The sequence below is a fragment of the Chiloscyllium plagiosum genome, chromosome 9 (genome assembly GCF_004010195.1).
Source record: "Chiloscyllium plagiosum isolate BGI_BamShark_2017 chromosome 9, ASM401019v2, whole genome shotgun sequence".
In the NCBI taxonomy this organism is placed as follows: Eukaryota; Metazoa; Chordata; class Chondrichthyes; order Orectolobiformes; family Hemiscylliidae; genus Chiloscyllium; species Chiloscyllium plagiosum.
This window is the reverse complement of record NC_057718.1, coordinates 79,085,322-79,101,735: the sequence shown is the minus strand read 5'-3', so window position 1 is coordinate 79,101,735 and position 16,414 is coordinate 79,085,322. Positions and strand designations below refer to the sequence as shown.

At 41.3% G+C, this 16,414-nt stretch overlaps 1 protein-coding gene across 6 annotated transcripts in view; it reads right to left on the bottom strand.

The window, feature by feature from the left end:
- Window positions 1-16,414, bottom strand: part of map3k4 (mitogen-activated protein kinase kinase kinase 4) — a 215,982-nt gene that overhangs the window by 71,921 nt on the left and 127,647 nt on the right. For all 6 annotated transcript variants that reach the window (XM_043696303.1, XM_043696302.1, XM_043696299.1 and 3 more), the window contains one exon: window positions 10,275-10,541. In XM_043696303.1, coding sequence (XP_043552238.1) covers window positions 10,275-10,541 — 267 coding nt within the window. The remainder of the gene's footprint in view (window positions 1-10,274; window positions 10,542-16,414) is intronic.

Below are 16,414 nucleotides of genomic sequence, written 5' to 3'. Positions count from 1 at the left end.
CAGATTTTTCTGCTATAACCTGTGTTTCGATAAGGCGAATTCGCTATAACGTGATTGACAAAATGAGGACACTGTTTCTAAAGTGCGAACTTATAAAACAATTTCATTGCCAACACTTTAAGCTCTATTTCTAAAGTGCGATTTTTCTATAATGTGGAGTTACACAAGAATGCAACCATTGCTTTATAGAAGAAATATCTGTACGTCCATCGTGCTGCTGTGAAAAGTGTTCCAACATTTTGACCAGGCAACAGTGAAGGGACTGTAATTTTGCTCCTGGTTAGGGCAGTATGTGGCTTGGAGGGAAATGCGCAGGTCGTGATATTCTCATGAATCTATCGCAAACATCCTTCTAATGGTACAGGTTGCAGGTTTTTAAAAGTGTTGTTAGAGGAAACTCCTGAGTTACTGTCACACAACTTGCACATGATAGTAAACTGCTGACACTGCGTATTAGTGGGCTGCTTTCTGTAATCATCAGCAAAGATCCTCACTTCTGACCTTATGACTGAGGGAGATCATTGATAAGGCAGCTGAAAGTGGTTAAAGCTGATGAGAAACTGCTCCAGTGATGGTCTGGGACTGAACAACTCCCTGTACTCAATTTTCATCAAATGCAATTCTGCTACGCATTCTTAATGCTATACAAATTCAAATGTTGCCTCGAAGTCATTCTCAGCTTACATCTGCAGTTGAGCTTTTTTGATCTCGTTTGAACCAAGATTGGGATGAAGTAGGAGCTGAGCGATCCTGGCAGAACCCAAACTGAGCAATGTGTATACTCCTGCTGAGTAAGAGCTATCTGACAGAACTATCAACAAACCTCTTCATCACTATGCTGGTGATCAGGAGTGGTTTGACAGGGAAGCAACTGATCAGGTTAGATTTGCCTTGTTTTTTAAGCACAGGACATTTCTGGGCAATTTTCCACAATGGTTAGTGCAGAGTGTTGCAGTTACGTCAGAGTCATAAAGATGTACAGCCCCATTTGCCAGCACCCAGCCCATATCCGTCCAAACCCTTCCTATTCATATACACGTCCATATGCTTTTTAGATGCTGTAATTGTACCAGCCTCCACCACTTCCTCTGGCAGCTCATTTCATAAACACACCATGCTCTGTGTAAAAACATTGCCCCTTATGTCCCTTTTATATCTTTCCCCTCTCACCCTAAACTTATGCCCTCTAGCTCTGGACTCCCCTAACTCCTGGGAAAATACTTTGTCTGTTTATCCTACCCATGTCCCTCATGGTTTTATAAACCTCTATAAGGTTACCTCTCAGCCTCCAACGGTCCAGGGAAAATAGCCCCAGTCCATTCAGCCTCTCCATATAGCTCTAATTCTCCAATCCTGGCAACATCCTTGCAAATCTTTTCTGAACCCTTTCAAGTTTCACAACATCCTTCCAATAGGAAGGACAGAATTGCACACAATATTTCACAACTGGCCTAAACAATGTCCTGTACAGTCTCACAATTCCTATACTCAATGCTCTGCCAATAAAGGAATATTCCAAATGCCTTTTTCACTATCCTATCTAGCTGCGATTCCATTTTCAAGGAACTATGAACCTGAGCTCCAGGGTCTCTTTGTTCAGCAATACACTCATCCTTACCATTAAGTGTATAAGTCCTGCTCTGATTTGCTTTTCCAAAATGCAATACGTTGCCTTTATCTAAATTAAACTCCATCTGCCACTCCTCTGCCCATTGGCCCATCTGATCAAGATCCTGCTGTACTCTGATGTAACCTTCTTTGCTGTCCACTACACCTTCAATTTTGGTGTCATTTGCAAACTTAGTAACTATACCTCCTCTGTTCACATCCAAACAATTTACATAAAATGATGAAAAGCAGTGGACCTAACACCGATCCTTGTGGCACACCACTGGTCACAGGCCTCCAGTCTGAAAAACAACCCTCCACCATCACCCAGTCTTCTACCTTTGAGCCAGTTCTGTATCCAAATCGCTAATTCTCCCTGTATTCCATGATATCTAACCTTGCTAACCAGACTTCCTATAAGGAACCTTGTCGAATGCCTTACTGAAGTCCATGTAGATCGCATCGACTGCTCTGCTCTCATTAATTCTCTGTTACTTCTTCAAAAACTCAATCAAGATCGTGAGACATGATTTCACACACACAAAGCCATGCTAACGGTCTGTAATCAGTCCTTGCCTTTCCAAACACATGTAAATCCTGTTCCTCAGGATTCCCTCTAACAACTTGCCCACCATCCATGTCACGCTCACTGGTCTATATTTCCCTGGCTTTTCTTTACTACCTTTCTTAAATAGTGGCACTACGTTAGCCAACCTCCAAGTCTTCTGGCACCTCACCTGTGACTATCAAAGATACAAATATCTCAGGAAGGAGCCCAGCAATCACTTCCCTAGCTTTCCAGAGGTCTAAGGTACACCTGATCTAAATAACTTGGATAAGGGCAAAGCTAATTATATAGTAAAGTCTTCAACAATATTGCTGAAATGTTCTCAGGGTCCATATCCTTTTGTAGTATCCAGTGCCAGTTTCTGGATTTCCTGGAGCAAATCAAATTGGCTGAAGACTGGCATGATAAATACTGGGGACCTGAAGCAAAGATCCAGCTGGATCATGCAGTTAGCACTTCTAGCTGAAGATGACGGTTGCAAATAGAATCACAGTTACAGAGTCACACAGCATGGTCCAACTAGTCAACGCCAGCCACGTTCGCAAACTAAACTAATCCCACCTGCCTGTGATTGGCTCATATCCCTCCACACCTTTTGTTTTCATGTAATTATCCAAATGTGTTTAAAATGTTCTAACTGCATCAATCACTTCCACCGGCAGTTCATTCCACATGCTAACCACATTGTGTAAAAAAAAACAAATTGTCCCTCATGACGTTTTGAAGACTTTCTCCTCTCACCGTAACAATATGCCCCTGAGTTTTGAACTCCAGCACCCGAGGGAAAATTCCCTTGCTATTCACCCTTTCCATACCCCTCATGGTTTTATAAACCTCTAAGTTCACCCTTCAACTTCCTACACTCTTGGGAGTCCAAGCCTATCTTTATAACTCAAACCCTCCATTCCTGGCAACATTCTGGTAAATCTTTACTGAACCCTCTCCAATTTAATAATATCCTTCCTGTAGTAAGGTGACCAGAACTGAACATAATACTGCCAAAGAGGTCTCACAAATGTCAATGCTTCTGTCTTATCTTTTACACAAATGTGCTGGATCTCCTCATTTTTAAGAATAGGAATATCCAATGTATTATATTAATTCCACAACTTCTAGTTTTCTAACACTAGCCACTTCCTCATCATCATGGCAATCCCTCTACACACCCATTCCCCAACAGGAAGGTCTGAAGGCCTTTTACCTCTCACTTGAAAAGAGGCATGTTCAATCTCAATCCACCTCCAGCCTCCTTTGCCAGGCTGAGCTCATCCTTGCTTTGAACAACTTCTTTAACTCATCTCACCTTCACAAGTCAAAGGTGTCTCTGTGGGATCAGTTTGGGTCCCAGCAATGCCTGCCTCTTTGTTGGGTGCGTGGGTCTACGTGGGCCACCACCAACAACTCTTTCTCCAATACAGCGATGATGCAATAGTTTTATACAGCACAGAAGAGGCTCTTTGGCCCATATAATCTGTGCCAACTTTTCTACATGAATCCCAACTTTCTAGCACGTGGCCCATAGCCTGGAATGTTATGACGTTTCAAGTGCTCATATATGTACTTTTGATGATTGTGAGGTTTCCTGCCTTAACTGCCCTCCCAGATAATGCATTCAGATTTCCACCACCCTTTGCACATCCCAGAGCTGTGTCTTACCCTCATCCAGAATTGGAACAATTCATCAGTTTTGCTTCCAAATTCTTTTCTGTTACCTCCATCTCCGACCCTTCACTGACTTCACTGGTTTCAGTTTTGGAGATAGGTGTCCACTGATACCCATTAAAAGCCCACAGACACCTCAAATACACTGCTTCGTATGCTGCTATTTCCAAGGATTCCATTCCATTCTCCAAAGTTATTCTGTTACATCTGCTCCGTTTACGCTAATGTCCATTGGGATTGGCTCTGACATGACCACTTCCACCTCAAGCAGGGATTCCACTCCCACTGTGGTTGAAAGGCCTTCAGCTGTGTCCGAATCATCTTCCTCAATTCTGTCCTCATCCCCTCTTTTCAAGCAATGACTGGGTTTGCCTAGCTCCCTCTTTCTAAACTACTAATGACCCATTCAAAGGATCATCCTTTGCAATTTCTACACCACCTAGATGCCACCAAACACATCTTGCCCTCTCCTCCACTGTTAGCATTTCACATGGACTGGTCCCTCGGTGACTGCCTCGCTCATTCCTAACATTTCCTCACTGCCCCATGATACCTTCCTATGCAACTGTAGAAGGTGCAACACTTGCCCATTCACCTCTTCCCTCGTCACTGTCCAAGGTCCAAAACACACTCCTAGGTGAAACACCTTTTTATTTGTTGCTCAAACTGTGGTCTCTTTTACACTGACCAGTTCAAACGCATACTGGGTGACTGCTACACCGAACCCTTCCATTGGAATAGCCCCAACCTTTAAATTACTTGTTATTCCATTAAATCATCTTGCTCTCATTCTAACATCACGTTCCTTGGCTTGCTGCAATGTTCCAATGGAGCATGACGCAAGCTCAAGGAACAACATTTCATTTCCGCTTTGGGCACATTAAAGCCTCTAGTACTCAATATTGAATTGCATAACTTGACAGCCTGACCACGTGACATCTGTTCTCCATTTTTCCTACATTGTCTTAAATCTCACCCACCCCTCTTTCTCCTCCCTTCTCCCACCTCCTGGCTACCCTTCATCCAGCCTTATCTTTTGTTCTCAGCAGAGAGGATCCATTCTCAACCTGAAATTCCACTGATTTTGCAGCTCCTTTTCTCTTCCACCACCATTCACAACCCCTTTGTCTTTTAAACTTGGCCTACAGACCGCTTGCTCCCATCACCCCTCTGTCACCTCTGCTAAAACAATAAAAAGCCATTTCAAATCCCTTATAGTATCCTTAAGGGTGATACTGGAATTGAAACGTTAACTTTGTTTTTCTCTCTCCACAGATGTTGCCAGACCAACTGAGCGTCCCCATTTTCAGTGTTTGTTGCAGATTTCCAAGATGTACTGCACTTTGCTTTCATAAAGAGGGTATATTTATGTTGGTTATTTAATCATCAACCACCAGGATTGCAAAGCTTAAGTCTGATTCATTGGTTGCGTGACGCTTATTCTGTCTACTATACACTGTATCCAATGTTTGCCATACAAGTGGTCCTGCATGCTAGCTTTACCCGGTTGACACCCTGATTATAGCTAAGATAAGGGCTGCTCTTGGCATATCCTACATACTTTATTAAAGCAGAGTTGATATTTAAGTGTAGTAATAATGATAGAGTGAGGGACATGCAGGGTCTCTGGGTTACAGATTGTGGTTGAGTATAATTTTGCTGATGACCTACAAAACCTTATGCGTGCTTACATTTTAACATATTGGATCAAAAGGAAACCTAGCCCAGTGGTAGCCACATAACACAACTGAGGGGTATCCTCAATGTGAAAGAGAGGCCTTTGTCTCCACATGGATTGTACAACAGTTGCTCCTATTAATACTATCCTGGTCAACTGAATTGGTGATAGGTAGATTGGTGAGATTAATGCTGCTAATACGCAATTTGGTGATGGTCATTGAAGGGCCATCCAGGGTATATTCTGAGCAACTGCTACCTCCCAATCACTCTATGAATTGGTGAATGGAGAGGTAGTGTTTCATCAGCTCTGCGTGCACCTGTGTGGGGGTATGGAGGGGGTCGCCACATTAAGATATTTGTTTGCCTGTCACCTAATTCCATAAAGCTTCATGGGTTCAAACTTAAGATTGGAGGAGATTCCCAGAGCAGTTTCCTTCAGACTGTAAACAACATGGTTGCAGGTCTGGTTGTCAGTAAAACAGGGCATACCCAAGCATTGTGATGGTGATACATACTCAGGCCTTTAGGACAGAGAAGGAGGGCCTTCAGCTCATCTCGTACATATTGAGAACAAAGACCTAACTACACTAATCCAATTTTACTTTCAGCCCATATGCAAATGAACATCTAAATACTGCTCAACTGTTCTGAGAATTTCTGACTCTCAATCATCCTTTCAGGCTGTGAATTCCAGACTTCCAAACTCACTTGGGGGGGGGGGGGGGGTCTCCACATCTTCTAGTGCAATCACATCGCATCACATCCATATAATGTGGTGACCAGAAATGTACGCAGTATTCCAGTTGTGGTCTACAGCGTTTTACACAGTTTCAACATAACCTCCATGCTCTTGTATTGTGTGTCTTGGCTAATAATGGCAAGTAGCCCACCCTGTCTCTGATCCTGCTGCATAGGGATCTGTGAACATGTATACCAAGGCCCCTCTAATCTTCAGTACTTTCTTGGATCCTACCATTCAGTGTAATTCTTAACCTTGGTAGGCCTCCTCAACCGATTTCTGATGAAGGGCTTATGCCCAAAACGTCAACTCTCCTGCTTGACCTGCTGTGCTTTTCCAGCACTATACTCTTGACTCTGATCTCCAGCATCTGCAGTCCTCACTTTGTCCTAGGCCTCCTCAACTGTGTTACCTAATTTTTCTGTGTTGAATTCCACTTGCCACTGCTCTGCACACCTGACTAATCCTTTGATATCCACCTGCAGTTAACAGCTATCCTCCTTGTAACATTCATTAATGTCTTGATCATATCCACATCCCACATTTAACTCCAAATCATTAAATGTACACCACAAACATCAAGGGACCCAGCACTGAGCCCTTTTGAACTCCAATCGAAATAGTCACAGAAACATCCCTCTCCCATTACCTTCTGCTTCCTGTTGGCCAATTTTGGATCCAACAATACACTTTACCTTGCATTCTATAGGCTCTTACTTTCTGGACCAGTCTGCCCTGAAGGATCTTATCAAAATCCTTGTTAAAGTCCATATAGACCACATCAAATGTCTGGGACATTTCTCCAAAGTATGACTCAATGACTCACTATGTCAGGCTGTGGCTTGACTAGTCTGCAGGTCAACTTGTGCAATTTTGGCATCAACCCCTAAAGAGTGATAAAGATAACTTGCAGGGTTGGTGAGATTGGATTTGAGATTGTATTAGGCACTGGAAATGACATGACAATACCAGGTAGGCTGTCTGGTTTCTGTCCTTTTCTTTTTAAAGGGCTCAGGACTCTGATACAACCGAAAGGATTATTTGGCTATTTTAAAGAGTATTGCAGTGTTAAAGCACAATGCTGAGAGTCTAGAGTGGCACATGAGTGAACCAGATGTATTTTAAGGCAATGGTTATGATTATGACTAGCTTTTAGTCTCTGATTTAATAAGCGAAGTAAAATTGCACCACTATGGGTCAGACAATCCATGCCCCCAGTGCATTAGCACAGACCTCTGGAGTCCGAACCCAGTGACATCATCACTACACCATCTACCTTCCCTCAGCTAAAACCTTAAATTAGCCCCCCCCTCATCCTTTTATCATTAACAGGAACAATATTGCTTTGCCTGCTTTATATGAACCTGTCATAATCTCATACGCTCATATCAAACTTCATCTTAATTGTCTTTGCTCCAAAGAGAACAACCCCAATTTCACCAATCAAACCTTGCAACCAAGGTCCCTCATCCTTGGAGTAATTCTGTTCAGTCTCCTCTGTACCCTCTGAAGGACCCTTATGTGCATCATAAAGTACAGTGACCTGAACTGAACATCCTACTCTCATTGTGGTCTAACCAGTTTCTTTTACAGTTTCAAACTTGGAACAACGAGAAGAACAATACAGGACAGGATCAGACCCTTCAGCCTTCCAAGCCTGCGCTGACACGTTTTGCCCTTCAATACTACAACTGTCTTCACTTACAGGATCCGTATCCCTCTATTCCCTTTCTATTCAAGTATTCGTCCAGGTAATTCCTGAATGCTGCTTGTGTATCTGCTTCCACCACCTGGTCTGGCAACACGTACCAGGCACTCAAAACTGTGTAGAAAAACTCACCTCATTCGTCTCTTTTAAACTTCCCCCCTCTCTCACCTTGAATCTGTGTCCCCTAGTAATTGACCTCTCCACCCTAGGAAAAGCCTCATACTTCCCACTCCATCCATGCCATTCACAACCTCATAAACTTCTATTAGGTAGCCCCTTAACCTCCTGCGTTCCACTGAAAACAAACCTAGTCTCTCCAACCTTTCTTCATAGCTAAAATCCCCCATACCAGGCAACTTTTATACATATTCTGGTAAACATTTTCTGTACCCTCTCTTGTATAGAGTTTTCAAGCTGTCAGAACTCAAAAAATATTTATGCCATCAAACTGGATAGAAGTCTCTCAGTTATTAAAACTAGAAAGAGTCAGTTAAGTAAGAAATTAAACAAAGTCAGAAATGACACTTCATAGGGTTGAGTATGTGCAAAGGACATTGTTTGGAAATGTTGAGAAGATCTTCTCTTTCCAACACTATAATGTCAACCCTAATCAGTACTACTGCCCCATTTCCCCTTCTTCTAAAGGCAGGCACTCCTCACCACTTTTAATCCAAACCACAGTATTGCCATTACATCATACCCTATACAGTTGTTTCCAGTTCACCAACCTATTCTTCATACTTTGTATATTTACGTATATATTTTACACTTTATTTCACATCCTTCACAGCTCTTTTTAGACCATTCCTTCCTAATATGATATTACTTCACTTACCTCTCTACACAGACTGTCCTTCATGGACCCTAGTCTCCATTTCTTCCCATACGAGGTTCTGAACTTTCCAACCAATTTACTTAAAAAGCTACATAAGTGGACCACGCTGAACATATTGGTCCCATTTTTCCCAATCCTTTTGGTTAGGTGGCTCGTGCTTCAGAACTATTCCCAACATACCAAGAATGTGAAATCTGCTCTCCTACCTCATGCTCAAATAACACACTGATAGTCCCTACCTTCATACAAGCATGACACTGGGAATGATTCAGAGATTAGCACTCTAGCATTATCAGAGCCTGCCTGCTTGCTCATTTACCTAGAAATTTACTGGTTCATTTATTCAGCTTCAATGTTACCTGGCCTGCTTATGTGCTCACTTCAGTCCTTTCATATGAGCTGTTCCACATACTTTTTTTGGAGAAGGGATGGGTAACAAAAAGGCACAGGCCTTGGGAAGAATTTGGGTGAGAAGAAGGATGAGCCAAAGAACAAAATGGGAATAGAGAGCTGAAGGTCAGAATGTGGGTTGTAGGTGTGAAGAAATAAACAGAAGGAATTTAAGGGAACAGGAATAAGAATTAAAGCAGACAAAAGAGACACACAAATTTGGTAACATACTTTATGAAAGTGAACCTAAAAATTTCTAAATCCCTTGGCCTTTAAGTTATACTGAATCACTCCCTCTATCCTTTCTACTTCCTTCAGTGGGCTTCAATATTTCTCTTCCAAATCTACCTCCACTCCATACCATTTCTCTATTTGCTCTCCTACATCTTCATCTCTAACACAATATGACAGAAATTCCTTTTCACATCAGATGATTACTCAGTACTGTTCTTCCTTTTCCTCTGCACCTACCAGTGACTCAGAATCTAGTTCCTCCCCACAGTACATAAATCACGTGTTTCCAATCTCCAAAAGACCCTCAGAGCTTCAGTTCCTCCCACACTACACTGTGTAATCTAGTTCCACTACAGCATAGCCATCCTCAACAAGCCTATTCCTTTCTCTACCATCACGGCCTCCACATTCCAATGCTCTTTAATCAGCTTCAGCAATTTCTAAGTAGCTATATTTATTTGTATTTGCCTAAAGAGCATTAAACTGAAAATTACAATCCAGACTAACAACTAATCAGCACCACCGCACTTCAAACTCCAGATCACCAATAAAAATCATGCAGAAATTTACTAGTGTTAATTAAGTTCACAAACTTGAATTCTGCCCTCACCACTGCCGAGCTTATCACCCCTTTTCCTTTCCTTGCTGCTTAATGCTCCTAGGAAGCACCTCTAAATACTTCATGACATTAAAGGCATAAAAGCTGATAATATTTTAACTAATTGTATCCTTTATTTAATCCATTTTATAGTCTATTGATTAAAGTACATGGCATATTTTATGAGATGCTTTGAAACGATTGCAAACAATTTTCAAACTAGTGATGCATGTTTAATTTTAAGACACATACCTCCATACTTCTTAATGTATCCATAGTTTCTACCTGTGGCAGTACTTTGATTGACTGGCCTCCCCACAATTTCCAATTATCTTCCTGCTCTTTATCCTTAGGGTCATCTTTTATGAGAAGCAAACAAGCTTCATCCACTGATTCATCGGATTCCTTTGAGCAGTCCTTGCCAGCTGTCGCACTAAGCAGCTGAAGTATTTGAGACTTTCGCTCTGCAAGCTCAAATGAAACAAAAATATGCAGGTTCTCTAGACCAGGGATTTGAACCTGAAAGGAAAAGAATGGCATTGAAGTTACACTCGTATCAGCCACTTAGAGTCATAGAGATGTACAGCATGGAAAACAAACCCTTCAGTACAATTCGTCCATGCTGACCAGTAATCCTGAATCAATCTAGTCCCATTTGACAGCATTTGGCCCATATCCCCCTAAAGCATTCATATTCATGTATCCCATCCAGATGCCTTTTAAATACTTAATTGTACCAGCCTCCACTACTTCGTGTGGCAGACTTATTCCAGACACACACCATCCTCTGTGTGAAAAAGTTGCCCCTTAGTTGCCTTTTAAATCTTTCCCCTCTCACTTAAACCTAGGTCCTCTAATTTTTGACTCCCCTAATCCAGGGAAAAGATCTTGATTGATCATCCTATCCATGCTCCTCATGACTTATCAAATTATTAGGATCAAAAGTGTTTCCTATACAAAACTTTATTCATCCAGGACCCAACATTATTTGTCATTCAAAGTAACATTAGAACAAATTAGTCACATAACCATAACTATTGTTAGTCAAAAGATAATTATGAGCAACACAGTGGCGGAATGGTGAACATTGCTGCCTCAAAGCGCCAGGGCCCCAGGTATGGTTCCTGTGTGGAGTTTGCACATTCTGCCGTATCTGCATAGGTTTCTTCTTCAAAGGGGCAGTGTGAATTCAATGGGCTGAATGGCCTGCTTCAACACTGTAGGGGTTCTCTGACCTACATGATCATTCCTTTCTCACATGGTGTATGCTATCAATAAAAGTGTTAAATCCCAGTGTAGAGATTTTAGATTGATAACAGCCCATGATATAGGGATCTGAATAACTCCCAGATCAGCAAGAGTCACATTATCAAAATCTTGTACATCTGCTCAGAGCAGTTTGGCAAAACAACCGGAGATCAAACGACTGCAGTGGATGATCTGCAGGACCTTCTGTACCTGTACAGATAAAGCTTACAGATAGCACGTGACTGCTCGCAGAATTAGTAAAGGAATACCATTACCACTGCTGCACCCACTCAAGCGGTTGCTTTTGTGTTCTTGAGAAAGGTAATTGGATTCAACTGAGAAGCATCAGGGATAAGGCAGAATAAGGGAAAGTCAGGACTAATATAATAAGTATTAAAAAGCAGAATAAAGTGAACGTGAGGGAAATAAAATTAAAATAAAGCATATAGCTCAGTCAAGTAGAATGAGTGGTAGTTCAGGTCTGGGAGGTATGTGCAGAGTTTGGTGTGGTCTCAATAGGCCAAACAGCCTGCTTCCATACCACAGGGATTCTATTCTATTCTAATAGGTGGGAAGTCACAAACCTTACTGGTGTCCTTGCAAATCACATGTCCAGGAAGCACTATTGAGCCACAGGTTTGACAGCCTGAGTGGCAGCTTGAGGCAAGTAGCATATCCACAACATCGAGATGTATGTGGATAGCACATTCAGAGAAGTGGTCAAGGGCCTGAAGGCCAAAAGGGAATGGGTGACAACCAGGCAATCCAAGAGAAACAAGTATATAGTGCAGGAGCCATGGGGTCCAACATGCAAATCAATTTTCCATTTTAAAAGCTGAAGGGTGCTAGTTCCTCAAGGAAATGCAGTCAGAGCCACATTTGTGGCACCATAAGCAGTTCAGCTATACTGGAGGGAAGGAAGAAGAAAATAAGATCAACTGCGATAGGTGATTAATTAGTTAGGAAAACAGACAGGTGTCATGGATGTGACTTTAGAATGGTATGACGTCTCCCTGGTGTCAAAGATGTCAGAGAGGACATTCTTCTGGGAAGTGTGAACAGCCAGAAGGAATGTGGTCCTGCAATCAGTTTAGGAAGCTACTTAGAATACAAGCAAGCAAGACATAAAACGTAATAACTTTCAGATTACTTTCAATGCTACGTGTGAGTACAGGAGGAGGAGGATGAAACAGAAGAGCGTGCAGCTGCAAAGTTGATGGAGGAGTCAGGGCTCCAGATTCTGTGGATAGGCTCTGGGTGGACAAGCCAAACAGGTGCACCTGAACAGAACTGCACCGAGTTCCATGCGAGGCATTTTCCTGGTGGGAGGGTTTTCAACTAACTTGGTAGGAGTGTCAGAACCAAGGAAAAGTATGAGAGAGAACTACCAAAGTTCACAAAATACTAAGAGATATCTAACACTAGCATAGAGAATATTAAGTTAATAAGTTTAGTCAGAGAAAGTAAAGAAGTCTAAATCAGATTTAGCGTGCACGTATGTGAATGCATGGAATATAGCAAATAAGATGGAGAATTATAGGCACAGATTGTTACTACTCAGATTTACAAGATAATGATAGTACTTAAAAGTTTACAGGGCACCAGGACCTGGTGACATGTAACCAAGGATAACGAAGGAAGAGTGTGTGTGGAAATTGCAGGGACATAGGCCATAATCTTTCAATCTTTCCTGGACTTGGGGAGGTGCCAGAAAATTGGACAACTGCAAACATCACGCCCTTGCACAAGAAAGATCGAAAGGATAGCCTAGCAAACACACAGACCAGCCAGTTTAATTTCAATGATGAGGAAACTTCGAGAAAGAATGAGTTGGGATGGATCCCGGAGTGAATTTAAAAAAGTAGTCACTTGGATAAAGGTGGATTGACTAGGAAGAGCCAGCATGAATCGCTAAAGGGGAAATTGTAATGAACTAACTTGCTGGATTTTTTTTGGAGGTAACAGAAAGGGCTAATGATGGAAATGCTATTGATCTAGTGTACATGGATCTCCACAGCACATCCAATACAGTGCTGCAGACTTGAGAGAAAAGTTCTAGCTCATAGAATAAAGGGATAATAGCTACACATATACAAAATTGGTTGATTGATAGGAAAAACAGTGTAACATTTAATGGATATGTTTCAGGCTGGAGAAAAGGTTTGTAGTAGTGCTCCCCAAAGATAGAGATCAGGACTCTTGCTTTTTCTAATATACATTAATGATGTAGATATTAGTGTGCAAGATACAATTTTCAGGTTTGCAGATAATAGCAAATCTGGAAGCACTGTACATTGAGGACGACAGTGACAAACTTCTAAAAGACAAGTTGGCAGAGTGGCAGCAGATCATGCTCAATGCAGATAGGTGTAATATATCTTGATAGGAAGAACATGGACAGACATAAAATAAGGGGTGCAATTTTAAAAGGGGTGGGCACTGAATAAAAGAGCAAGGAGGTGATGTTGAACTTGCACAAGTTATTTGTTAGACTTCAGCTCAGTTGTGTGCACCATATTATAGGAAATGTGCTAATGCTCTGGAGAATGCTCAGAGAAGGATGGCTCGAGAAATGAGAAATTTTTCATATGAAGACTGTTCACCTTGGAGAAATACAGCGAAGAAGATATCCGATAGAGGTTTTCAAAGTTATGAGTGGTTTGGATAGAGTAGATCGGGAGAAACAATTCCCAGTTCCAAAATGATTAAGAATAAGGGGCCACAGATTTGAATTGATTTGCAAATGTAACATACAGTCAGAGATGTACGGCTTGGAAACAGACCCTTCGGTCCAACCTATCCATGCCGATCAGATATCCCAACCCAATTTAGTTCCACCTGCCAGCACCCAGCCCATATCCCTCCAAACCCTTCCTATTCATATACCCATCCAAATGCCTTTGAAGTGTGATTGAGAAAAAATCTTTTTCACACAATGAGTGATTTTTGGTCTGGAATGTACTGCGTGGAAGTGTGATAGAGCCATGTTCCATTAAAGCATTCAAGAGAATGGTAGAGGGTTGCTAAGATAGGCACAATCTGTAAAGATATGGGGAAAAGGCACGAGAATGGCACCAAGTCACAATGCTCATTTGAAAGTCCAGAGAAGAGTCGATGGGCTGAATGGCCTCCTTCCACACCATAACCCTTTTGCAATTTAGTGGGGTCTAGATACACTGCAAGGTACCGTTCTCCCAGTTTGGCCTGTGAATCAATGGAATTACTGGAGTAAGCTGCTGCTGTACAAAACCACAGAGTGAACCACAATGGAAAGAGCTAAATGAACATGGAAGATGAGGTTCAGCTATCCACCCAACCACGAAAGGAGGATGAAAAGAGGACTCCACAGAAAATCCTCCAACAGACCGGCTTTTTCTCTATCAACCGAGAAATGAAAATTCTCTGACTGATGTACAGGTTTTTTTTTACCTCGTACAGAATTATCTCATTAGTTTTAAAATAACCATTGTTTGTAGAAAGCTGCACACCCTAACATAAGGAACGAGGAGTGCATTACTTACCCTTTTGAGTCTGTTCCCCTATTCAACAAGATCTTCTACCTCAAATATTGATTCCTGCACTCTTCTCATTTAGCCTTATACTAAAAGTCTATTGGCTTCTGTCTTCAACATACTCAATAGTTGAGCATCTATAGATGCTCAAAGGTTGAAAATAGCGAAGTTCTGAATTAAGTAATTCTCATCTCAAAAATTGCCAAACCCTTGTTCTGATACTGTGATCCAGTTCTAGATTTCCCAACCTGGGGGAAAAAGTACCTTTCATGAAGCCCTTTAGGAATTGTATATTTCAATTAGATCACTTCTCATTCTTCTAAAAACATTCTAGAGACCAGCTATATGAATTTTTGCAACATAAAGGCAAATAGTAGAAGAGATAGGCAAAATGTAAAATGTTTGAGCTGGATACTGGATCGGGTGGTCCATCTAAAGGGCTCACATAACTCATAACAACAAGGAGCTGAAGCAGGAAATTGCTGAGGGGAAACAGGAAAGTGAGAAAACCTGCCAGAGGCACAATGGAATACCCACTAGATTTGGAGATTGGTTCTGGGACACTGAGACAGGGTTGGACGAGAATGTGGTCTGTTAACATCCCATTAGTCTCCACCAGTACAGATAATGCCTAGGACTGTGACAAGAATGAAGATATGCAGCTTGAACTAAGGATGCAATGCTTATATTTCAAGAAGAGGGGAAAGCACATCAGAGGTTGGTACTGAAAGTGGCACACACTAGGTTATAAGCACAAAGTGCACATGTGAATTCTCCCAATAGAGTTCCAACAAAACATTAGGACATAAAAACCAACTTAACTAACAAATTCTGGGACCAGAGCGTAATTTCTGTTTGGAACCCAAGTTAAGCCTAAAAGGAAGAAATCTTATATAGAGTTATACAGCACAGAAACAGACCCTTTGGTCCAACCAGTCCATGCTGAAGATAATCCCAAACTAAACTAGTCCCACCTGCCTGCTCCTGGTTCATATCCCATCAAACATTTTCAATTCATGTATTTATGCAACTGTCTTTTAAACGTCATAACTGTGCTCGTATCCACCATTTCATCACGAATTTCATTCCTCACGCGAACCATCCACTGTGTAAAAGATTTGGCCCTCAAATGTTTTTTAAAATCACTCTCATTCTGTAAATATACATTTTCATTTTTTGAGAATGTTTGTATTCACTTTGTTCTCAAATATTTTTAGCTGTTGTGGAGAATGAATGAGACATATGCTTGGCTACAAAAAGTCATTGCAGAGCTTAGTTTATCAATAAAACTCTTCTGGATACTGGAATAAATATCACTGTTTACAACTCTACAAACTACAGGTTAAAAGAAAGAAGTTCCACATAATAAATGCCACATTCAAATTTGGTGTACACATTGAAGATATCATACATAACTTTTATCAGATACATGTACATATATGTTAATGCTGCAGATAGAATGTTTCATCTACAAAGATCATGCAACGTGTGGTCAAAATGAAGCATGTCAAAGTAGTTAAGCTAAAAAATGCATAATATTTCATAATATCAATCTGAGTGTTAAACTGTAGTATTCAAAGTGTTTAAATTATTTTTAAAATGTTCAAAAAACAACTAGGAATGGGTGCAGAT